At 38.5% G+C, this 25314-nt stretch overlaps 1 protein-coding gene across 1 annotated transcript; it reads right to left on the bottom strand.

The window, feature by feature from the left end:
- CCDC15 (coiled-coil domain containing 15) lies at positions 1–25314 on the bottom strand. Its single transcript, XM_070952596.1, has 10 exons — positions 25090–25314; positions 24321–24470; positions 23635–23817; positions 23410–23526; positions 22651–22758; positions 21196–21297; positions 19994–20108; positions 4990–5205; positions 3264–3412; positions 1–774 (listed from the first exon to the last, which is right to left on the bottom strand). Exons 1-8 carry the CDS (start codon positions 25312–25314, stop codon positions 5057–5059), a joined length of 1149 nt encoding a protein of 382 aa, XP_070808697.1. The 3' UTR covers positions 1–774; positions 3264–3412; positions 4990–5056.

Below are 25314 nucleotides of genomic sequence, written 5' to 3' on the forward strand. Positions count from 1 at the left end.
TGTCAAATGTGCAAATCACAAACAAGAGACTCCCAACCCAACATCAAATTAAAAACAAGTACTGTTCAGGAGACTCATTCATTTTATTCTAGAAACTGGGTTACATTCTCAATTTTTTCAATGTGAACATTCCTTCATCTTGTCTTGATGCTGACTAAGCATTGTCATGATTAGTAGCAGTTCTGGTCTTTTGGAGTAATCCCTTTCAGAAGTTTTCCCGAAGATCAAGGTTTACATTTTACAATTTACACTACCAAATCTTGGAGGAAGCAGGTATCTTGATTTGAAATTCAATGTGAGACAGAATGTATTTTAATAACATATCCCACCCCCAAAGCACAAAACCCACCTAAACTTTGGGAACAAGAAATCTCACAGGCTGACAGATACAGCTCTGGCTGGGCACAAAATTGATTTAAGAACATTTTCCACCCATGAATAAATAACAAAGAATTTAATGTTTTTGACAAATTAGTATCCTGTAAAAAATAAAACACAGAATATTACTTTCAGAAAAGTAAAGAAATGTAAGAAGACTTCTCTTCTGAATCTATTTATTTTAATCCAATCCGGGAGAAAATTCAGAAGTGATGTGTTCATAGTCACCTACTTTCAGACAGGGTTGGGAAGGAGGCAACAATTTCACTCTTTTCTGTCAGGAATTTTTAGAACGAGCATGTACAACAGCAAATGTATGGACGGAAAGTCTTGTGTTTGAGCCCCTGTCCAAAATATCGCAAGATGAGATGACATTTTGCAGAGCCTGAGCATACACTGAAAGAGAAATTAGCTTTATTGGGATATATACAGTTTTGAAGGCAAAAACAATGGAAAGCATGATGTTATGTGCTATTTGGAAATTAAACATTTTGTCCTCTACAATAGTAGAGGCTATACAATCAATGTAGTAGTTCAAACAATGTTTATGGATTTTACTACCAAAAGGTACAATCACAGGTTAATCATTGTTTTATATATATATATATATATATATATATATATATATATATACACACACCGTATTTTCCGGCGTATAAGACGACTGGGCGTATAAGATGACCCCTGACTTTTTCTGTTAAAATATAGGGTTTGGGCTATACTCACCGTATAAGACTACCCCTCTTCCAACATACACCAAATAAAAATTAAAAAACATCAACTGGCTCACCCACAATGTAAAAGCAGCTGTGCTAGACCCAAAATGGCCCCTGTAACAAGCAGGAACCTCACACAGCCACAAAAAGCCCAAAAAAACAACTTTCACACTTTACACACACACAACACAACAGGCTCACCCACAATGTAAAAGCAGCTGTGCTAGACCCAAAATGGCCCCTGCAACAAGCAGGAACCTCACACAGCCACAAAAAGCCCAAAAAAACAACTTTCACACTTTACACACACAAAATTTCACATACAGCTTTGTGAGATTTTGTGTGTTTGTGTAGTTAGAGTGAAACACTACAGAAACACATTAAATCTCAGAAAGCTGCACAAATATTATTTTATTTTTATATGAAAACTAAATTTAAAACTTCCTAAACTTTAAATGGCTAGGTCTAAAAAAGAACAACTAAAACAAAAACCCAATTAACTATTTTTTTTAAAGCTCCCAAAGGGGAAAAAAACTTACCCAATATATCAGGGGTCTCCAACCTTGGCAACTTTAAGACTTGTAGACTTCAACTCCCAGAATTCCTCAGCCAGCTTTGTTTTGCTGGCTGAGGAATTCTGGGAGTTGAAGTCCACAACTCCTGCCTGCTTGATTGCAGGCAGGGAGTGGCTTGCTGATGGAATGGATTCAGGCAAGCGAAGCAAGGCAAGCATTGCGATTAGCAGCTAAGGTAAGCAAGCTGGAGGGGGAAAACTTTTTTCCTTTTACAGGGCTCTGGCGATCCCAGCTGAGTGGGATCGTCAGAGCTTGGATAGATGGCTCTGGCGATCCCAGCTGCATTGCCTGATTGGCAGGCAACTCAGCTGGGATCATCAGAGCTTGCAGAGCCACGTAAAAGGAAAAAATTTTTTTCCTTTTACATGGCTCTGGCATCCCAGCTGAGTTGCCTGATTAGCAGGCAAAGCTGGGATCGTCAGAGCTTGGATCGCCAGAGCCATTTAAGGGTCGTCAGAGTCTTTCGGGCCGGTCTGCCTGGTTATAGGAGAATGACACCCGGCGTATAAGACGACCCCCGACTTTTGAGAAGATTTTCATGTGTTAAAAAGTCATCTTATACGCCGGAAAATATGGTATCAGTATATATATATACATATATATATATATCCCAAAGAGCAGCACAGAATTGCTGTTTGTCAGCAGAAAAAAAGCCCAGAAACTTGACTCAACATGGCAATTTATTTATTAAGAAAATTTATACGGCCACACAACTCACGCATCCTGACTCTAAGACAGTTCAGAGAATTTCTTATCTAACTGCAAGGCTGTGAATTTTATCAGTATGATACAGCAAAATTGTTTCTTTCTTTACATTGCAATGCTTGTCCGTAAGAATCACAATTCAAAGTCTTTGTATTATACACAAAGTCAGGTATTAAAATCTTTTTTTATACAAAGGAGTTTCTTCAAAGGAGAGAACAATAATTAAAAATATTTACTACAGTATGAAGCAGCAGGGATTTTGTGTGACCAAACAGAATGTACAGCTGTAGATAGGCAAAGAATGAAAGTTAAGTTTGAGCAACTTCTATTGTGAAGTACAGTATCCCATCTTCTTCACTTCATTTCAGGAGCTTTGAAAAGATATATTGCTTTAAGTTCTGAATTAACAATACCTGATCACAGCAGGCAATCTTGGGACCTATCTTTGTTTATAATGTACATCTACAGATTTAGAATCTGTCTGTTCAGTTCTTTATGTGGTATTTAATTGCCAATGTTTTTAAGCTGGTTACTGCAACTGTAACTTAGGTTCAAAGCTCTCCCTTTCACAGAACTGAAATACTCTCAAACTGAGCAGAAGTCAAATTTGTTTCAAATCTTATATCTACAATTGCAAGAGAAAAGTGTGGAAGAAAATATTTCCACACAAACTGTAATTAACAATACTTTGCCCAAAGTTATGGCAGATTAGAAAAATTATCTCACTCAATGTCAGTTTGCACATCTGTCACGGACAGTGACATCACCTGTGGTGCACTGAGTTGCCTTCTCTATTGCACCAGCTGTTTTAAAACACACTGAATCAAATCCAAATGAGGAGGGCCGGTACTGAAAGTAATGGAACAAGGGGGACTTCCAAATATGATACCTTTGTGGTTTTTGTAGAACATACAGTTGTTGGCACAGCTATCGGGGTGAGTGTCCCAGAAATCTGACCCACAAAAGCACAAGGGAGGCAAATGTATATTATACATGTCAATCTTCTCTCGCATCTGGGCTCGTAATGCTTCCACATATCTGCAAAACACATTTTTTTCCCTGTTCAGCAACAATTTTAAAGCCTTAGTGCTATAACCAAATTTCCTGGCTGAAATCTGTTCAACATATTTCAACTATTTTTCTTCTGCAACAAACAAACAAACCAAACCAAACCAAACCAGGAGCTATAAGGTCACTTAGGTTTACTGGGACACAAGCTTTTATGGACTAGAATCAAGTTTGCAAGATTCATAAAGTGTCATTTTCAATCGGTGTGCAAATTAACATAAGCTCTTGAAATGTTTAATGATTAAAATTAAAGTAATTAAAGTATTAACATTAGATAATTTAATTTTAATTGTTTTTTAAAAAATACTCTACATCATTACATAGGACATCTTCAATCACATAGTTACAGAAAAGGTATTGAAACCTAATATAACTACAGTAAATTCAAAATACAAGCCTCAGATAAGAATCAGCAATATAATGAAGCCTGGATTTAATAGTTCAGGAAGATGAGACTTATTGTATTTTCATCCGATGTTATATCCAATTTAATGGGCATTCAGAAATAACGGACATTCCCTCTCCCCTACTGTGATCTTTTAAACCTGGGTATACTGCATATCTGAAATGCTTGAAAAAATTCAGGAAGGTCTGTCTTTTATTGATAGCTTCCTCAATTCTAATCATCTGGAGGCCCACAGAAGAGAGCTGCAAGTAAATTGATAGGCTCACAGAGGCAGCCATTTCTCCAAGTGCTTCTTGTATTAATGTTCTACAGTGGATGTGGAGCCTCAGGTGGCCTCTGGTCATTCTGCTTGTCCATAATCACATGCTGCTGCTGCTGCTGTGCCTGACCAATGGGACCATTCCTACAACTGTCAATCCAACAATTATCACCAACTTATTGTAATATCCTGGAGCAAGATAACCAAGTGAAAAGGTTGGTTGGAAGCATCTGCAAGTATTTTGACCAGGTACTGGTTATGTTTGCTGGTTTAGCAACTTGATAGAACTCTTAGAAATATAGGTAGTCCTCGACTTACAAATTTGTTTAGTGACCGTTTGAAGTTTCAATGGCACTGAAGTGACTTATGACCGTTTTTCACACTTACAACCATGAGGCATCCTCATGGTCACGTGATCAAAATTCAGATGCTTGGCAACTGACTCATTTATGACGGTTACAGTGGTCAGGGTCATGTAATCAACTTTTGTGACCTTCTGACAAGCAAAGTCAATGGGGAAACCAGTTTCACTTAACAAATGTATTACTAATTTACCAACAATGGTGATTCACTTAATAACCATGGCAACAAATGTTGTAAAATGGGGCAAAACTCACTTAATGAATGTTTCACATAATGACAGAAATTTGGGCTCAATTGTGGTCGTAAGTTGAGAACTACCTGTACTCAATACCTGGAGAAGTTCAGCTGCCTTTGGTTGTACTGGTGGTGCTCCCCATCATTTATCTCCCAAATAGATACTAGGGACTAAGAAAGACCTTGGCCTTTAGGCTTTATCAGGAGACTGGACTAGGTGAATGTTTGTTCTGGTCTGGCAGTGCTTGTAAATGCATGTTTATTGGATTCCAAACTTTAACTCACCTAGAATATTCTTTATTTTTTTGTACTCTTTCCACTATTTTTTTCTTTTCTTCTGGCTCTTCCAGTTTCAGTTGTTGCAGTTTTTCACAGGCTTTTCCCCTGGGGTTAGCATTTTTTTGTGACGCCATCTCCTGTGTCCTTTTCTCCTTTGCTCGCTGTGCCTCCTGTATCCTCTGTTCCTCTGCACGGCGCTGATACTCCTTTTCTTTCCTAATTCTGTAGCAGACAAAATTTCCAATCATTCAGAATTAGTTATTGGAGTACAGAATCAAATATTAGAGGAACACAGCTGTCCATTCTGTTATGCTATCAAATTTCTATATGAAATAAAAGGAAGATTATAAAATCTGGTTAAAGGCATATTATTGTTACTTTAGTTTCAGCAGACTGAAAACATAACAATCAGCTTGGCATCTTATTTAGCAAGTTTCTGCATGGTATACTTGACTGTGTATTCCACATTACAACTTTTTTCCCCCTTTACCTGCAAATGTTTGGTTTCTAACCAACTATACATTAGAACAAAACAAAAAATCTCCAAACAATAATTAGTATAAAAGAGCTAGGGACAGTGCAAAAGAAAACTGAAGAGAAATAAGAGGTTTCTAACAAAAATATTGACAAAAAGAGTATATCAGCTAGAGAATTCTGTATACAGGTAGTCCTCAACTTACATCAGTTCATTTAGTGACTGTTCAAAGTTACAATGGCACTGGAAAAAGTGACTTATGACCATTTTTCACACTTATGACCGTTGCAGCATCCCCGTGGTCACATGATTTACATACAGATGCTTGACAACTGGTTCATATTTATGACGGTTGCAATGTCTCAGGGTCATGTAATCAACTTTTATGATCTTCTGACAAGAGAAGTTAATGGGGAGACCAGATTCACTTAACAAGTGGGTTACTACCATATTTTTCGGAGTATAAGACGCACCTACCTTTTTTGGTGAGGAAAAGAAGAAAAAGAAATCTCCCTCTGCCTCTGAGCAATTTTGCCTCATTGCAGCAAACAGCCAACAGCCTGCTTTACTTTCATTTTCGTTTTCAGCATAGCTTGATTAGCACAAGGAAAAAAAAATCTGCTCCAGCAATTTGCCTCTTTGCACCAAGCAGCAGAGCCCTGCACAAAACAGCTGAGAACAAATCAGCTGAGAGTCGGGAGGCCGATCCAATCAACTTGTGCTAATTAGTCTGTGCTGAAGCTGAAAGGAGCTGTTTTTTCTTGCTGTTTGCTTGCAAGGAGGTAACTGCTGCAAGGCACAGGCCAAAGGGTAGGGGCCAGTGGGTGGGCGGGGGAAACCTAAATTTTCACCCCCTTTTAGGGGGGAAAAAGGTGTGTCTTATACTCCCAAAAATACGGTAATTTAACAATTGCAGTGATTCATTTAACAAATGTGACAAGAAAAGCTGTAAAAGGGGGCAAAACTCACTTAACAAATTTCTCACTTAGCAACATAAATTCAGGGCTCCATTTTGGTCAAGGACTACCTGTACAGGAATGGTACAAGAGAGCTTTCATTATAAAATCATAAAAGTTCATTCAAATTCAGTCTCTCACAACAGTCTTCAGTCACATAATTAATGGAAATAGTCATATTCAGAAAAAAGATATTCCCAAATATTAGTCAATAGGGCACAAACAAGTTGTTGTGTTTATGCCATATCTAGACTTCCTAGAGGGGTCTGGTTAGTCACTGCATGAAAACAGAATGGTGGGTGAAATCGACCTTCAGCCCAAATCATCAGAGGGTAATTGCGTAGCTGCTGCCAGCTTACTAAATCAAAAGCTCTTCAAATCAATGGAAAAATACAAGAATTTAAAAGGAAAAATATTTGTTTTAGAAAACCACGCTGCTTAAGAAAACGTAGCCATTTAACTCTGTTGTTTTTCTCCCTTGGGCAATCTCTTTAAAACTCAATATTTGTCCAGACTTTACTGCATCATTGTAAAGTTTTCACTAGTAAAACGCTATGGGAGCAAGGGTAAGTTAACCAAAAACTTACAATAAAAGACAGCATTCTCTCCTGCATAAAAAGGCTCTGCCAAGTAATTTATAAGAGAAGATTCCTCATAAGGCAATATATCAGCAACAAACAGCACAAGTAATAATTAATGGTAGTTTAACGGAAACCTTTAATATAGAAAAGGGAACAAGACAAGGATGTCCTTTATCTCCATTGTTTATTATTATTATCCATTATTATTATTGTTTATTTTGACTTTGGAAATTTTGTTGAATAAAATACGTGGTTCAGATAAAATAAGGGGAATTAAAATTAGGAATGAGGATTATAGGGTACGAGCATTCGCAGACGACCTGGTTGTGACTCTGACCCAACCAATAAATTCAGTTATAGGTTTAATGGATATAATTAACCAATATGGACAAGTCTCTGGATTTAAAATTAATGCAGGGAAAACGAAGATAATAATTAAAAATATGGTTACAAGTCAAAAAGAAGAAATTGAAAGAATAACAGGATTTGAATCAGTTAAGGAGGTTAAATATTTAGGGGTTTACAACATCAAAAGCGGGTTTACAACATCAAATGCGAAATTATACAAGTATAATTATGAAGTACTGTGGCAAAAAATCCAGAAAGAGATGGAAAGTTGGAAAAAATTGCAATTATCATTCCTGGGAAAGATAAATATTAAAAAGATAAAGATGAATATTTTGCCAAAATTTTTATTTCTTTTCCAAATGATACCAATACTGAAAAAAGATGGAAATTTGAATGAATGGCAGAAGGGTATTACCAATTTTGTGTGGGCAGGAAAGAGACCAAGGATAAAATGGAAAATAATGCAAGACATACGTGAAAGAGGAGGTCTCAAAATGCCTAATTTAAGATTGTATTATGAGGCAGCTGTGCTCTCAGCAATTAGTGATTGGATTAATTTAACAGAAGAGAGAATATTGAATATTGAAGGGTATGATTTGTTATATGGATGGCATGCATATTTACTATATGATAAAAAGGTGGATAAGAATTTTAAAAGTCATATATTAAGAAATGCATTGTTACGTGTATGGAAAAAGTATCAATATAAATTAAATAACAAATTACCTGTTTGGACAATACCTAGACATATGATAGAAAATATAAGTGTGGAGCAGAAACAAGATGTGACTACCTATAAAGAGCTTCTTATTTTGGAAAGAGGTATATTGCAATTAAAATCTTTAGAGGTATTAAAGGAAGAAAGGAAAATTCAAACCTGGTTTCAATATGGGCAATTGTATACTAGGTGGAAAGAAGATCAGAAAATTGGTATTGTGCAAAATGAAGAAAATTTAATAAAACAAATCAGAGATCAAAGTCCAATGCATATTAAAAGGTTGTATAATGCACTGATAGAAATAGATTCAGAAACTGAGTTAGTGAAGGATTGTATGATAAAATGGGCACAAAACTTTGGGGAATCAATATTTATGGATGTATGGGAGAAAATATGGGTTAGAAATGTGAAGTTTACTCAAGCCCAAAATCTAAGAGAAAATTTTTATAAAATGTTTTATAGATGGCACTTAGATCCCCAAAAGTTAGCCTATATGTACCCGAATTTACAACCTACATGTTGGAGATGTAAATGTGATGATGCAATGTATTTTCATGTATAGTGGACATGTAAGAAAATTAAGGCATTTTGGATTAAGATATGGTGGATTATACAAAATATTCTTAAAAGGAAGATAAAATTTACTCCACAGTTGTTTTTACTGGGTATAATTGAAGGATGTACAGTTATAGAGGCCAATTTGATTTTGAATGTAATAACGGCAGCCAGACTTTTGGTGGCGCAATACTGGAAGAAGGAAGAAATACCTACTATTGAAGAATGGACATTAAAAATAGCCAATCTGGTGGAGATGGCTAAAATTTCTGCATATTTGAAGGACAGTTCGAATGAAAGATATGTACTGGAATGGAGAAGATGGATTGACTATATACAAAACAAATACGGGACTAAAAAGTTGCAAATAGTTTATGAATGAAATATTCAGATGATTTCTTTTCTCTCTCTCTCTCTCTCTCTCTCTCTCTCTCTCTCTCTCTCTCTCTTCTACTTTGACCCATGGTGGAGTTAAAGAGTAAGGGGAAGTTAAGAGTTTATAGTTTGCTGACTTCCGCCGGTGACGTCAACGTGTTAGGGACGAAAGGAACGGTGCTCCGTTTCCAAAGCCCCTAATATCCTCGCTGCGGGCGCTGATTTCAGCGCTACCGACCCCGTAGAGGTCGGTAGAAGAAATTTCTGAGGACCTCGGGGAGGGCGGCAATCCCCCCGAAGGTTCAGGATAACTCCTCTAACTCGGAACGAGGAAGAACCAGCCACCCGGCTGGCCAGAAACGCTGACAGCTGTTAAGAGGGAAGCGAAGATTGAAAAAGAAAAGCATCGGTGAAAACAGAAGTGAGGATTAAAGATTGAAAAGGTATACCTGCATTTTCTAACGGTTGGGAGAAAGCGGGTGGAAGGAACCCTTGAGTAAAAGAGGAGAAAGAGAAGCGGCGACTGATAAGTGGAGTGAAGGGGAGGAATCCATATTGAAAGTGACAGCGCGTAATTTGGTAGTCAGTGGAATCCGAAAGAATCCAGAGGGAATACGGTTGAACGAAGTGTGTGATTGATAACCAGAGCTTCATAACAAAAAGCTGGGAGAGCGAAGGTCTCTGAAAACTTAAAAGACTTAACGGGAGGACTTTTAGAGCCCCGGATATCCATAGAAGAAAGGACGGTGAAGCCATATTGAGCAACAGCAGGGAGAACACAGTCAACTTAGAACTTATAACATTGTTGCCGATACTTACTGGACAATCCAGATAAAGGCTTCCTTAACAGGATCAAGTTTATTGATCGAGTTAATTGGATAATTGGATAATAAAGCAACGGGACTATTGGATTGTGTTATTTGGGGAAGCAGATGCTTGATACTTTTGGCACACGATCGGTGTGTATTGGACAAAAAGTAAAGTAAAGGGAGGAAAAAGTACGATCGGACGTGAAATACATTGGATTTATAATTTTTGTTTCTGCCACGGCTTATCCCGATGAGGACTTGAACTGAGGATTATGGAACAAGTGGATAATACATGGACATATTATATTGAAACTATTGACAGTTGAAAGGAAGTGGACTTGAACTATAATTGGATATTTGATATAAAGATTGCCAGAATACAAGATACTACCAAGACCAACTACTAATTACCAACAGTGACTAAGAAGTAATATTTGGTGTATATATACTCACTGCTTTGGAAATCTATATTTATATGACTGCATAACATTACCTTATACTTATCTTGTACCCATTAAGTGAATTATTGCCTTATTAATTTGTTTTTATATATTTATATACGTAGAATCAGAGATATAGATTTTATTATAGCTAAATATAATTTCTATTAATTTGTCTTTATATAGTTAGAATCTCAATGATTTGTTAATTTGTCTTAATACAACTAGAATCAAAGATCCGGATTATATTATACTTATCATAGCTATATTATAATTACAAAAGTATATCCATATACGTATGTTATATAAATTAAAATAAATTGGATAAATTAGATAAGTAAGATAAATATTTAGACAATTGCTTAAGGAATCTACGTTTGACATTTGATTGCATAGTATGACCTTATTTATAAGAAGTGTATATTTATTTTTTATTTTTATTTTATTTTATTTTATTTTGAATTTGTATACCGCCCTTCTCCCTGAGGACTCAGGGCGGTGAACAGCCAAGTAAAAACATCAAGTACAAATATTAAAATACAGTTAAAATATACATATATAAATTTGGCCCCATTAATTAAAAACAATAAACAAAACACTTAAAAACACTTAAAAAATTAGGCCAGCCCGGCTTGCTGGAAAAGGAAGGTTTTAAGGGCACGGCGGAAGGCACTGAGGTCTTGGATTCTCCTTATCTCTGGAGGCAATTGATTCCAGAGGGTAGGTGCCCCCACAGAGAAGGCCCTCCCCCTGGGGGTCACCAGCCTGCACTGTTTGGCTGATGGCACCCCGAGGAGGCCCTCTCTGTGGGAGCGCACGGGTCGATGGGAGATCGTCGGTGGCAGCAGGCGGTCTCGAAGATAGCTAGGCCCTATGCCATGGAGCGCTTTAAAGGTGATAACCAACACCTTGAAGCGCACCCGGAAGACCACTGGGAGCCAGTGCAGCTTGCGCAGGAGCGGTGTTACATGGGAGCGCCAGGCTGCTCCCGTCACTACCCGCGCTGCTGCATTCTGGACCAGTTGGAGCCTCCGGTTGCTCCTCAAGGGGAGCCCCATGTAGAGAGCGTTGCAGTAGTCAAGGCGAGAGGTGATGAGGGCATGAGTGACTGTGCACAGGGAATCCCGATCAAGAAAGGGCTGCAACTGGCGGATCAGGCGAACCTGACAAAAGGTCCCCCTGGTTACAGCCGTCAGATGTTCCTCCAAGGACAGCTGCCTATCCAGGACGACTCCCAGATTGCGAGCCCTCTCTGTGGGGGCCAACGACTCGCCCCCAATAGTCAGTGATGGAGTCAACTGACTATATCGGGATGCCGGGAGCCACAGCCACTCAGTCTTGGAAGGGTTGAGCCTGAGCCTGTTCCTCCCCATCCAGATCCGCACAGCCTCCAGGCACTGGGACATCACTTCAAGGGCATCGTTGGGGTGGCCTGGGGTGGAGATGTACAGCTGGGTGTCATCAGCGTACTGGTGGTATCTCACCCCAAAGCCACGGATGATCTCGCCCAGCGGCTTCACATAAATGTTGAACAGGAGGGGCGAGAGGACCAACCACTGAGGCACTCCACATATAAGAGGCCTTGAGGTCGACCTCTGCCCCCCTGCCAACACGAACTGCGACCGGTCCGAGAGAAAGGAGGAGAACCACCGTAATACGGTGCCCCCCATCCCCAACTCTTCCAACCGGTGCAGCATGATACCATGGTCGATGGTATCAAAAGCCGCTGAGAGGTCTAACAGGACCAGAACAGAGGAACAACCCCTGTCCCGAGCCCTCCAGAGATCATCAACCAACGCGACCAATGCCGTTTCCGTGCTGTGTCCAGGCCTGAAACCCGACTGGAGGATGTTTCCTCCAAGAATTGTGGAAACTGTCGCGCGACCACACTCTCAACAACCTTCGCCAGGAAGCGAAGGTTGGAGACAGGATGATAGTTGGCCAATATTGCCGGATCCAGGGACGGCTTCTTGAGGAGAGGCCTCACCACCGCTTCTTTCAAGGTGGCAGGGAAGTGACCCTCACTCAACGAAGCGTTGATAACACCCTGGAGCCAGCCTCGTGTAACCTCCCGGGAGGCCAGTACCAACCAGGAGGGACACGGGTCCAGTAAACATGTGGCCGCACTAAGTCTCCCCAAAATCCTGTCCACATCATCCGGAGTCACAGCATCAAACTCCTCCCAGGTAACATTCTCAAGACTATTCCTCGTCACCCTGCCCTGATCTACCCAGTCAGAGTCCAAATCCCCCCGGATCTGACCGATTTTGTCATACAGGTATTGTCCGAAATCCTCCGCCCTGCCTTCCAAGGGATCCTCCCGCGCTCCCGGATGGAGCAGGGAGCGGGTTACCCTGAACAGGGCGGCCGGACGATTCCCTGATGACGCAATAGAGGCGGAAAAGTAGTTAAACTTTGCCGTCTTTATCGCCACTAGGTAGGTCTTAATATGCTACCTTACCAGTGTTCGGTCAGATTCAGCGAGACTGGCCCTCCAACCGCTCTCTAGGCATCTTTTCCGGCGTTTCATCTCCCTCAGCTCCTCGGTGAACCAAGGAGCCGCGAGGGATCGACACCGGGTCAGAGGCCGCAAAGGCACGACTCGATCCAAGGCCCCACCAGCCGCCCGATCCCAGGCAGCTACCAGGTTCTCTGCCGAGTCGTGTGCCAGATCTTCAGGAATTGGCCCAAGCTCCGTCTGGAACCTATCAGGATCCATCAGGCGCCTGGGGCGGATCCATCTAATTGGGTCCGCCTCCCTGCGGCGGGGTGTAGCGGTTCGAAGGTCCAGACGAAGGAGTGAGTGATCTGACCATGACAAGGGTTTCATGTCTATATCCCCTATAATAAGACCACTCAACCACTGGCCAGAGACAAAAATCAGGTCCAGCGTGTGTCCCCCCCCGTGAGTGGGGCCATGAACTAACTGGGTCAGGTCCATGGCCATCATGGAAGCCATGAACTCCCGAGCCATCTCTGACGTTTCACCAACGGACGGCAGATTGAAATCACCCATGACCATAAGCCTGGGTGTATCAACTGCCACCGTGGCTATCACGTCGAGTAGCTCGGGCAGGGCCGTTGCCACACGGCAGAGAGCCAGGTACGTAAGCAGCAAGCCCATCTGAACCCCATGACCCCATCTCACAAAGAGGGACTCACATCCGGCAATCTGAGGCACAGTGGTCTCCCTCGGACCCAGACCTTCGTTAATAATAACCGCCACCCCCCCCTCCCCTCCCCTGGGCCCACGGCTGATGGAATGCTCTGAAGCCTGGTGGACACATCTCAACCAGAGGGACCCCTCCCTCTGGGCCCAACCAGGTCTCCGTAATACCCGCCAGGTCCGCTCCCCCCTCTTGAATAAGATCGTAAATGAGGGGGGCCTTATTTACCACGGACCTGGCGTTGCACAGCATCAGCCGGAGGCCCAGGTCCTGAGTATCTGAGCCACCTAGTATCTGAGGGAAGCCTTGAGGACCGGGGCGTGCAATCGCTCTCAAGTAGCGAGTGCGCACCCCCGGCACAAGATACTAATAGATTAAGTGATATATTAATTTGATCTATATATAGTTAGTATTAAAGATTTAGTCCATAGTATATTAGATACATTTATATTAACTACATCCCTTTACCTTCTGAGAGAAATCATATTGCACTTACTCCCTACTTACTAATATACCACTTACTCAAATACTTAATACCAGGGAGAATTAGCTGATGGATTGCTAGAACGTTACATTTTTCCCTCGACCCTCCCACTTAGCTTCCCATGCTGATTGATTTATAAGTACAAAGGAGCCTGGAAAAAAGCGAAAAATAAATTTGGGTGAAATTCTAAAACAGACCTAGAAATATTGACCAGTATATGAAAATCTGGGAAAGAATAAAAAAAGAGATGATAATGGCGACCACAAGTATAACGACAACAGCTAAAATAAGTAAGAAAACACCATCGGGCCAAATGATACTTATGACCTCACCAGCTCAACAGAAAGTAATTGAAACCACAGAAAAGGAGAAGACGAACCCTGTCCTACAGAACATCCACTCCGCATTAGCAATGATCCAGGAAGGCATGAATAGAATGCAGGAAACCATGGCACATAATCATGAAGAGACCAAGAAAAATCATGAAGAATTGAGGTCAGATGTGAGGGAAATTAAAGATAACATTAAAAATATGGATGAGAAGATAGAACAAATTCAGCAAAACATAACAGAAAACGAGCAGAGGATCCAAAAGGTGGAAGAAAGAGTAGAATATGCGACCAACAGAATGGAAAGAATGGAACAAGATCAAGGGGCATTTAATAAGGAAACTGAGGACGCGTTAACCTATCTGGAAATGGAAAAGGCATCATTCTACTTACGGTTTCAAAATGTAGAAGAGCAGAAGGATGAGGATCTAAGTGAAATAATGATTGAGATACTGGCAAAGGCAACCCAGGTGGATAAGGATGAACTGCGAAACGGAATGGATTAAATATATAGGGTGTACACGAACTACGCAAGAAGAAACAAATTACCCAAAGAAATTCACATAAGATTCACGAAAAAATCTATTAAGGAAGAGATCTACAGGAAGATGAGGGAAGAGACAATCATGCACAAGGGAAGAGAAATCATAACTCTCAAACAAATACCAAGAAGAACGAGAGATCAAAGAAGAAATTATAATTTCCTGACCACCCAGCTAAATAAATTTAAAATAAAATTCCGCTGGCTACTACCGGAAGGCCTACTTATCTCCTGGGATGAAAGAAAGTACAAGATTGATAATCTGGAAAAGGCTCAAGAATTCTTTGACCAGCACTTTACAATGGAAGAGGAACAGGAGACAAGGAGAGAAGCGGAACCCGGGACACGGCGGATGGAGAAGGAAGAAAAAGATCAGGAAGAGGCAAAAAGATTGGAGAGAGAAAGAATGGAGAGAGAGGGAGCGAGGGAAAAGACTCAAAGAGTTACCAGAAACACAACAAAGTTGAAAATCACAAATAGATAAACTCGATAGAGATGGAAGGAGAAATAAAAATTATATCAATTAATATAAACGGACTCAACTCCCCAAGGAAAAGGAAATATATATTTACGAAATTGCAAAAATTGGACTTAGATGTGATAACTTTACAAGAAGTACACATTAAAAGACAGCAACAAATATTGTTGGAGAATCAAAAATTAGGAAAATTATTCACATCCCTAGGAGATAATAAGAAGAGAGGAGTGGCAACTTATGTCAAAAACCATTTAAAAGCTAAACAGATATATACAGATTCGGAAGGACGTATTTTAATAACTGAAATACAAACAGAAACAAGGAAAATATTGCTAGCTTCTATCTATGCACCTAATGGAAACCAGAGAGAATTTTACAAGAAACTACATGATACAATTAAAGATTTGGAGTACGAAAATATCTGTGTTGTCGGAGACTTCAACGCAATCGTGAATATACAAGATGACTATCGAAGTAATAAACAAAGTAAGACTCGAAAAAGAATCTTACCGGATACATTTAAGGATATGACTGAAGAATTGCAATTACATGATGGATGGAGAGAGGCCAACAAACAAACCAAACAATATACCTTCTACTCAAACCCACACCAGTCATGGTCTCGGATTGACATGGCCTGGATGACGCCAGACCTCAGGAAGGATCTACAAGACATCGAAATTATACCGAATACATGGGCCGATCATAATCCTATAAAAATAACATGGAGAGGACAGCGAAAGCAGAAGAGGTGGATGATGGACACCGGAATAATAAAAGATAGAGATTATGTGCAGATGATGGAGAACGAACTTAGAATATTTTATCAAATAAACACAAAGGAGCAGACTTCAGTACAGAATCTGTGGGACACTACTAAGGCCTATATAAGAGGCCTCACAATAGCATACACAGCAAAAAAAAATAAAGATAAACAACAAAAGAGGAAAAAATTAATGGAAGAACTCAACATATATGAGTCACAATTACAGAAACAGCCTGACGACAAAACAACAAGGGAAAAATTGAATCGTACTAAACATGAGTTGAACTTAATTTCACAAGCAGAAATCGCACAGAAAATGAAAATGGTCAAGCAGAAATACTTTGAATATGCAAACAAAACAGGTCGCTGGCTGGCATACAGACTGAAGAAAGAGAGGGAAAAAAGAATAATATACCAATTGCAGGATGAAACAGGACAACTATATAGTATGAATTTAGATAAAAAACGTATAGTAAGGGAATTCTATCAAAACCTCTACACACAAGAAGAGACTCAAGACCAAGATATCATGGAATACCTACAAAAAGCAAATATCCAGAAATTAGAGGAATCCCACAGAGAAATACTGAATAAACCAATAACAATGATGGAGTTGATGGAAGCCCGAAAGAAACAGAAGAACAACAAAGTCCCAGGTCCGGATGGAATTCCAACGGAATTTTATAAAAACTGCCAGTCTGCAATAGACGAACTACTACTACAAGTTCTCAATGAGGCACTGCTGGAAGCAGAAACACCTAAATCTTGGGCCGAAACAATTATCTCACTCATCCCCAAAGAAGATACGGATCCGACTAAAGTCCAAAATTATAGACCCATCTCGCTGTTAAATGTAGATTATAAACTATTCACGACAATTATAGCACAGAGGCTGAAAACAATTATACATAATTATATACACCCCGACCAAAATGGTTTTGTCCCAAGGAGACAAATAAAAAACAACATGAGGACAATAATAAACGTTCTCGAATACTACGAGCAAAACATCAATAATCAGGTAGCGCTAATCTTTCTCGACGCGCAAAAGGCGTTCGACAATTTGAATTGGAAATTCCTTATAGCACAACTGCAGATTATGAATTTCGGCGACAAATTCCTGAAAATGATTAAGAAAATATATTCTTCCCAGACAGCGAGAATTATAATTAATGGAGATATGACCGAAAAAATAAGCATCCAAAAGGGGGTAAGACAAGGATGCCCGATATCGCCTCTACTGTTTATAATCTCACTGGAAGTCCTTCTAAAGGAAGTAAGAAAGGAAGAAGAAATAAAAGGACTGAAGATAAGGAATGAGGAGTATAAACTACAGGCTTTCGCGGATGATGTGGTCTTCATAGTGGAACAACCGGAAGTAGCGGGAGTCAAATTATTAGAGAAGATAGAGGAGTATGGCAAAGTGGCGGGGCTTAAGATCAATAAACAAAAAACCAAAGTCTTGACCAAAAATATGACAATGACACAAGAGGAAAAATTAGAAGAAGAATTAGGAATGCAAATTGCGAAGAAAGTAAAATATTTGGGAATCTGGCTTACTACAAAAGCAACAACTATTAGAGAGGACAATTACACTAAATTGATGAAGCAAATTAGAAAAGACTTGGAAAGATGGAATAAGGTACAACTATCATTTCTTGGCAGAATAGCGTCTGTAAAGATGAACATATTACCAAGACTCCTGTATCTCTTCCAAGTGATACCAATTGGTCCGGGAAAAGATTTCTTTAAGGATCTCAACAAGACAATAATGAAATACATCTGGCAAGGAAAGAAAGCTAGAATTAAAATAAGATGCTTACAGGACACAAAGGAGAAGGGAGGCCTAGGTCTACCAGACTGGGAGCTATATTACAAGGCGGCGGCATTGAATTGGATCAGAGAATGGATAGATCTATCAAATAGGAGAACGCTATACTTGGAGGGATTTGATCTGAGTCGAGGTTGGCATGCCTTTCTGTGGGAAGGCACAGACAAGCAACATCCGTACTTCCAGAGACATGTAATAAGAGGTGCACTATATAAAACATGGCAAGATATCAGAAGGCAACACTATAGTAAAATCCCACGATGGTTGTCGCCTATGGAGGCGCTAATTTATCCAAACACTATAGAAATAGGAAAGATGCGGAAATATCAAGAATTGTTGAGTAGTGAGGGAGACCTACTTACGAGACAAGAACTGGAAAGACGAGGCATTATGATTGATTGGTGGCCATATCTTCAAATTGAGTCAAAATATACAGCAGACCGGAGACATTATGATTTTCAAAGCCAACCAAGTGAACTAGATAAAATTTTAAAAGGCACAGATGAGAAAATAATATCTAAAATTTATGGATATTTAATAAGGTATAAATTAGAGGAGGAAACAGTGAAAGAAAACATGGTAAGCTGGGCAAGAAATATAGGTCACAATATAGAGTTGGATAGATGGGACAAGCTATGGGCAGAAAATTATAAGATGACACTGTCGATTCCATACAAAGAAAATTTATACAAGATATTTTATAGATGGCACCTTCCTCCGGCACGTTTGGCTAAAATGTTTCCAAACACATCACCAATGTGTTGGAAGTGCAAGACACAAATGGGGACATACTACCATCTCTGGTGGTCTTGCAGGAAGGCACAACGCTACTGGCAAGAGATTAAGAGAATAATCGAAGAAACAACGAGGCAAAGTGTAGAAATGAAACCAGAATTCTTTCTATTTGGAATGACAACATCACAGTGTACCAAGGAGATAAAATATCTTACCATCCACATATTGACAGCGGCACGTATAGTGTACGCTCAGAATTGGAAATCCGAGATAATACCAACAGAAGAAAAAATAATAACAAAAATAAATGAATGCGCAGAGATGGATAGGCTCACAAAAGAGCTCCAAGATAAAGAGAACACTGACTTTTATTTAGTTTGGCAAAAATGGTACACATGGTTAGAAAGAAGGATAGGGCCAACAACATAGGACATTAGGAGAACATAACTCAAGAATTGTAGAAATAGATACATGAGATGAGCCGTAGGATTGTATAAATAAATGGTTAATATGTTTGTAGAAAGATACTGCTGAACTTCAATGAATATATTAAGGTATAAGCAAGTGAATTTGTAAATAGTATGATTAAGGAAAATTGGTTAAATGGACATTAATCACCGATGCGAAGGTTTTCTAGAAGTTAGTCGATTGACTCTTTGTTAATGTATAAGTGTTTACATGTATTTGTGTTTTATGTTTGTTTATGTTAATAAAATTAAAAAAAAAAGAGTTTATAGTTTGCTTATGTTAGATTATGTTTGTTAAATGCAATACCCTGTATTTTGCTCTGGGAAGTCGGGGGGGGAGGGGAGGGAGAGGGGAAGGGGGAGGGGAAGGGGTGGGAATTTGTTTGTAAAACATTTTAAAACTTTTCAATAAAAAAAAAAAAGAGAGAAGATTCCTCAGATGTTATGAGAAAGTGAATCTCTGCTTCAATGTACAACTTGCCCAGGTGACCTCTCTAAGATTCTTTACCACTTCATTTTTTAAAAATATATCCAATAAAAAAAAATTCCCCTGGAGCCCAGATATGCTTTTAAAAAATGACAATGGCATAGCTTGGCACCATTTTTTAAAACTTCATTTTACTATAGTTCAAGTGAGATATTATAGCACCAAGGCCCCATAACTATGACAGGAAAAGGAAAGCTATAGGTCAGAACAGCTGTGTTGCCAGCTGTCAGTTATTTCTGACACTCTCCTGGCCACTAAAATTAATGAAATGAGAAGCTGGTATGGTGAACAGTAAAATACCAGTTTCATCTTTATTTTTGAGCTCCATAGAGATATTTTTAGAAATCAAAAATGAGTGGCTACCACCCAATAATTCCTTAGACTTTTTGCTTTCAAAAGTATAGAGCAATGTTAGCAATCATTTTTTTATATTCAAGAGATTATAGGCAAAAAAGAATGGTCATCTACTGAATGTGTACTTGTCCATTTTCCTCTGCCACTCCTTCTGTCTTTGCTGCTCCTTCACTTGCTCTCTTTCGATATCCATGAAGAGGCGCCTATACCTCAGATACTGGCTTTGGTGCTACAGAAAAAGAAGAGTTTCAGTTGGATCCTAATGCTGTATCGTGCTATTCCACGTACCACCAAGGAAATTTTTACTTTATTCTTCTTCCTGACCACAGCAAAGGCAAATAAATACAGCGTGGCCCATACCAGTGATTTAACCTGGACCACCTATCATTTGTGTTCTCAATAGTTGCATTTAGAGTATATTCGCATGAAATAATTAAATGAAGAATTAATACATGATGAACCAGTATATTTTTTTGTTCCTTCGAATCTCATCTGAATCCTATTAGATTGCAAGTCAGTGGACTATGTTTTAAAAATTTTTGCAAGGTTTCTCAAATCATTAAACTCAGACATAATACACAATCTATCTCTAGCTCTATTAACACAAAAATGTAAAATTTTATCTCTTTTTTCCTCCAACCAAGGAACCTGGACATTTCACATATAAGATAGAAAATTTGGAAGTTAAATCTGGCCTATTTTCAAAAATAAAAATTGTCTATTGACAGTTTGGATTTGTTTTTTACATACCTGCTCACACACATGCATGAATTGGGACATTAGCTATCTCTGTGTTATCTTACAGTGTAAGATTTCAGTTTACAGTGTAAGCACTTTTTAGTGCTTGCTCTTTTTAGCGTTCCATAATTAGGGAGTTTCATTGTTACATATTACAAGGTTATACTTGTACTTATATTGTTATAATTTATTGGAGAAGTTCACCAAACAGATCTCTTCAGGTAGACTTCATTCTGCTGGCTTGTAATTAGGCAATTAAATAAAGACACACACAAATCTACTCCTAGCAACTGCACACAGGAATTGTTACAAAAAGTTTTCATATATATTATATATATAAATTTTTCACTATCCGGCCTTGGAATTTTCAGACAGCCTATCCAAGTTGACCTATGCTGATTTTGGTAACATCTGGGATTAGATCAGGCTGCCTAGTGCTGCCACCTATGGATAGAAACAATAATTCTAATCTTTACTCAGGGATCAGCAATGAGATACATAATAAGGTACCTGATCAAAGAATCTCCCTTTCAGTCATGATAGCACTGAATAAGGTGAATTAATGTAAGATTATATACCTGCTTCTTTGATTGTTCCTCCTCTATTCCAGGCCAGAATAAATGAACAGCACGAGTCTCAGTATTAGCTGGATTATTATCTTTCAAGGTATCACTATTTACCTGGAAGAAAAAACAGAGAGTAAACTTTTGAAATAATCATACATGTGATCATAAAAAACTACCATTGAAACCTGGATAGCTTTTTTCATAATTTTTTCAAAATGTTTCTTCTTGCCTGTTATGTAACAGTGCAAGCTTTAACATACCCACACTATCAAGCAAAGAATAAGATCCTGCATCCTATTACTATTATTGGTGACTAAAAATAACTTTTTTTTGGTTTTGATAAAGAGCTATACAGAACTGTACCAAATCCCCAATCTCCGGACAACAGCCTAAAATATGTATGAGAAATAACATGGAAAGCAAAATAGAACACTCCTCTGCACCCCACCAGATTAATTTTTCCCTGAAAAGTGTCTTTATGTTGTGAAGAACACAACTATAAAAACTTTGGTGGCAATCTCATTATATATGAAGGGTCAATTCAGAAAATCTCTTATAACCTTCAGCCCTAACCATGATGTATTTCACTATTATGTTGCAAAATTGTCCATGCAATTTACCTAATATTTACCATATAAAAAGGGTTATATCAGCAATATGCAATTATTGTTATAGGGCAAAAGAAAAATTAATGCATAAAACTTCTGCAATACATCAATAAATGCCTAAATCACATTTCTTGGACCTGTTTTGTTAGGACTAAAAAAAATTGAAAGGTTTTTATATTATAACTGAGCTACAGTAATTTAGCCATATATTGTTTGAATCTTGAGCTACTTGTCTGTACTAAAATAGAAAGCATTTTAATGTTCAGTTCAAGAATTCACAGGCAAATAAGAGAAGCAGCTTTTCACTTCAATAATACAGTCTCTCAACAAAGGTACCAAGAATGCCAATATTTTGCCAAAAGTGTTTAACATAATTCAGATTATTTATTTATATATCAAATTTACATGGCTATTCATCTCACAAGAAATGAGTGTAAATAATAAAACAGAAGATATATATAACATACATATATATAAAACCATCATTATAAAAATTAAAACATATATTAAAATATTATTAAAAATTAAAATATACATTTTAATGGTATTTAATGGTGTGGAGTGATCATATCAACCACAATAGTGGAGCCATCTTAGAATGTTATTGGTTCCCTGAGACTCCCAAGCCTGGTGATATAACCAGATATTGAGGGATTTTTGGAATATTAACAGGGATAGAGTTAACTGAGGGTGGGGCGGGGAGTTGCATAAGGCAGATGACATGGCAGAGAAGGCCCATTTCCTTGGAACTATCAAATGTAAAGCCCTAGCAGATGGTTAGTTGAACTAGATGTTAGTTACAAATCTCATAATTGAGAAGTCTTACTTTTTGAAATTCTGTGTTGTCCCAATTTCCTACCTCTTGTTCTTGAAGTTCAGCTGGAAGATCATGGTGTCCCTTCAGAGGAAGTTCTCCCATATCACCCTCTTTTGGGCTTAGAGTAGTTTTGTTGCAAGGTTCTGCTTGCTGTTAAAAAGCAGGATATAGATATCTAAACAAACATTCAGGTTCAGTAAGGAACTCCTTTGAATCCTGTCTAGGTTTGGGCATAATGAAAGCAAATCAAGCAAATAAAATCTAATGACAGACCTCTGTTCATTGAGGTTTTTTTGCAAATCATGTGGAAATGTGTCCCTCCAAGCTTGCATAATTATTTTGGTGCAAGAAAAATCCTTCTCTAACCTAATAACTTCCACTTGATTTTCAGCTGCATTTGCCAGAATTCTCAACCAGGATATCCACACCTATATTTAGGAGCCATAGTGGTGCAGTGGTTAGAATGCAGTATTGCAGGCTAAATGCCAACAGCCAAGAGTTTGATCCTCAACAGCTCAAGGCTGACTCAGCCTTCCATCCTTCTGAGGTCAGTAAAATAAGGACCCAGATTGTTGGGGGCAATAGGCTGACTGTAGGGTTTGCTTAGAGAGGGTTTTAAAACAGTATGAAGTGTTATATAAGTCTAAGTGGTATTCAAAATGTTCCATTTTCTTGCCATGTCTTGATTTACTGTTTTTAGGGAAAACATAGTAAATGGAAATTTAATTCCCTGCTTTACATGCAAACAAATACTACAGTTCTTAGCATTCATGACATTATAAGCATTTTTGTGCTAATGACCTGTCTTCTTGGAGGATTTTGATGAGCACCTCCTGGATGTTCTGGAGGTTCATTTCCTTCTGGAACAGCTTTTCGAGAAGCTAGTTTGTGACGGACCTGTTGCACCGTTTTCCTTACCTGAAAGAAGAGATTTATACAAAGAAGCAGATAGCACACATTATAAACAGGGTTTACTTGTCATTAGTGTATTAAGTCAGAGAACTGAAAACAGAAAAAAACATTTACTGTTTTGGCTAGCTCCGAAAACTGCTCCGGCATGTAATCAGCTTGCTGTATGTAGGTGACTTTGTCATTAGAATTGCCAATAGCAGAATCTCTGGTATATCTGTAGAGACATGTATTTTTCTTAGGGGTCAACTGCAAAGCAGAATCTGAAAATCCTATAATAACAGAGCTTTCTTTCAGGGCCTGTCAAGAGAAAAAAAGTGTGAAAATGAGATGCATACAAGCTTAAAATGACAATGGAAAAGAAATAGGTATCAAATGATGGAAAAGCATAAATACACTGTATGAAGAGATCACCGATTAAAAATAATCCTTGAAATATTGATTTATTGACAAATGGAGTCCATTAAATTATTTTCTAAAAATTTGGAAAAAAGATAGATATCTGAAAGTTAGATTGCAGTAAATATGAGCTAAAATAATCTCAAAAAGGCTTAACAGCAATAGAATTGCTGTTACATTGAAATATGTAATTAAGTAGCCTGTGGAACTAAGGAGTGGTGTCTTTTAAAATTCAAAAACCAAGATCACCCAACAATTTTGTTATTTATATTAAAATAATTTCATTTATAGGAAAAGAAACAGGCAGATTAAAATAACTACTCTCCAAACTAAATTGATGTTTTTTTTATTGCACAGAAATTCAGCTTTCAAGAAATTCACATTTAAAAGAAATAGAACCTTACAGCTTCGTAAGATGTCTTCAACTGTTGTTTCCTCTTTAGATTAACACATTGGTTCACCCTGCGTTTTACCTCCTGCTGAAAATGTTTCAGTGTTTTCTCTTTTTCTTTTTGTTGTTCTTTGTATTCTTTTTCAATCTGAATAGCTGTAGCCTGTAGAAATAATTAGCATTAAAACAGATAAACAGATCACAAGGGAACCATATTTCAGAACAGCATCAAGCTTGCTGTTAATGCTTACTAAGTTTTGTTAATACAGCACACTTGTCTTCATGAAAGCATTCTTAGGATCACTTTGTATAGATAGATTCTATTGATACTGAAGACACATATTAAGTATATACTTTTGATTTGTACCACTAACACAATGAATAAGGGTTCTAATTAAAACATAATAGCAATTAGTGGCCTTCCAGATGTTAGATTCCAGTATCTCTGGGTCCTACCCAGAATGGCCTATTATCAGAGATGACAGGAATTGCAGGGCCACAGGCACCCCAATTAGCTTAATTAAAAGAAAAGGAATAAATCACAGCCTAAAAGCTATAAGTTGTTTTGATGTTTACCATTCAAAACTATACTACCATTACAGAATTCCTCAGAACAGAAATAGTTGTTAGATAACTACTACAACCTGAAGAAGTTTTAGATTCCATCTCCAACATCTGGAGATTTCAGTGAACCACTGCCAGTTAGAGTAGAAAGTGAACCAGGTGGTTTAATAGTCTGAATTTTTGATATTGATTTAGGTAATTTGAAACTTAATACTCACAAAAACTGGACTCTCTTCTCCATTATCTTGGGCGCTCTCCACCCAGGCCCCAACAGGTGCTATGCACTGAGTTCTTCCTGCTAATACATTCCAGTTGACTGATGGAGGCCTCAAATTAGGCTGGGCAATTTTCTGGGAACCGTGTTGTTGTAGCCCCTTCTTGGGTGGTACCATCTCAGCAACAGGACAGTAAGGCCAAGATTTCCTATGGAAAGACACTGTCAT

The sequence above is a fragment of the Pituophis catenifer genome, unplaced genomic scaffold (genome assembly GCF_029215685.1).
Source record: "Pituophis catenifer annectens isolate HBS135680 unplaced genomic scaffold, rPitCat1.0.hap2 SCAF_12, whole genome shotgun sequence".
Classification (NCBI taxonomy): domain Eukaryota; kingdom Metazoa; phylum Chordata; class Lepidosauria; order Squamata; family Colubridae; genus Pituophis; species Pituophis catenifer.

What these genes read in the sequence shown, in the direction of transcription:
- CCDC15 (XM_070952596.1), bottom strand. Translation starts at nt 25,314, where the DNA reads ATGACAGTGTCTTTCCATAGGAAATCTTGGCCTTACTGTCCTGTTGCT. An exon ending in AGGAACAATCAAAGAAGCAG is followed by an intron (nt 20,109 to 21,195) that starts GTATATAATCTT and finishes CTTTTTCTGTAG; the next exon opens with CACCAAAGCCAGTATCTGAG. An exon ending in AATGGACAAGTACACATTCA is followed by an intron (nt 5,206 to 19,993) that starts GTAGATGACCAT and finishes TGTCTGCTACAG; the next exon opens with AATTAGGAAAGAAAAGGAGT.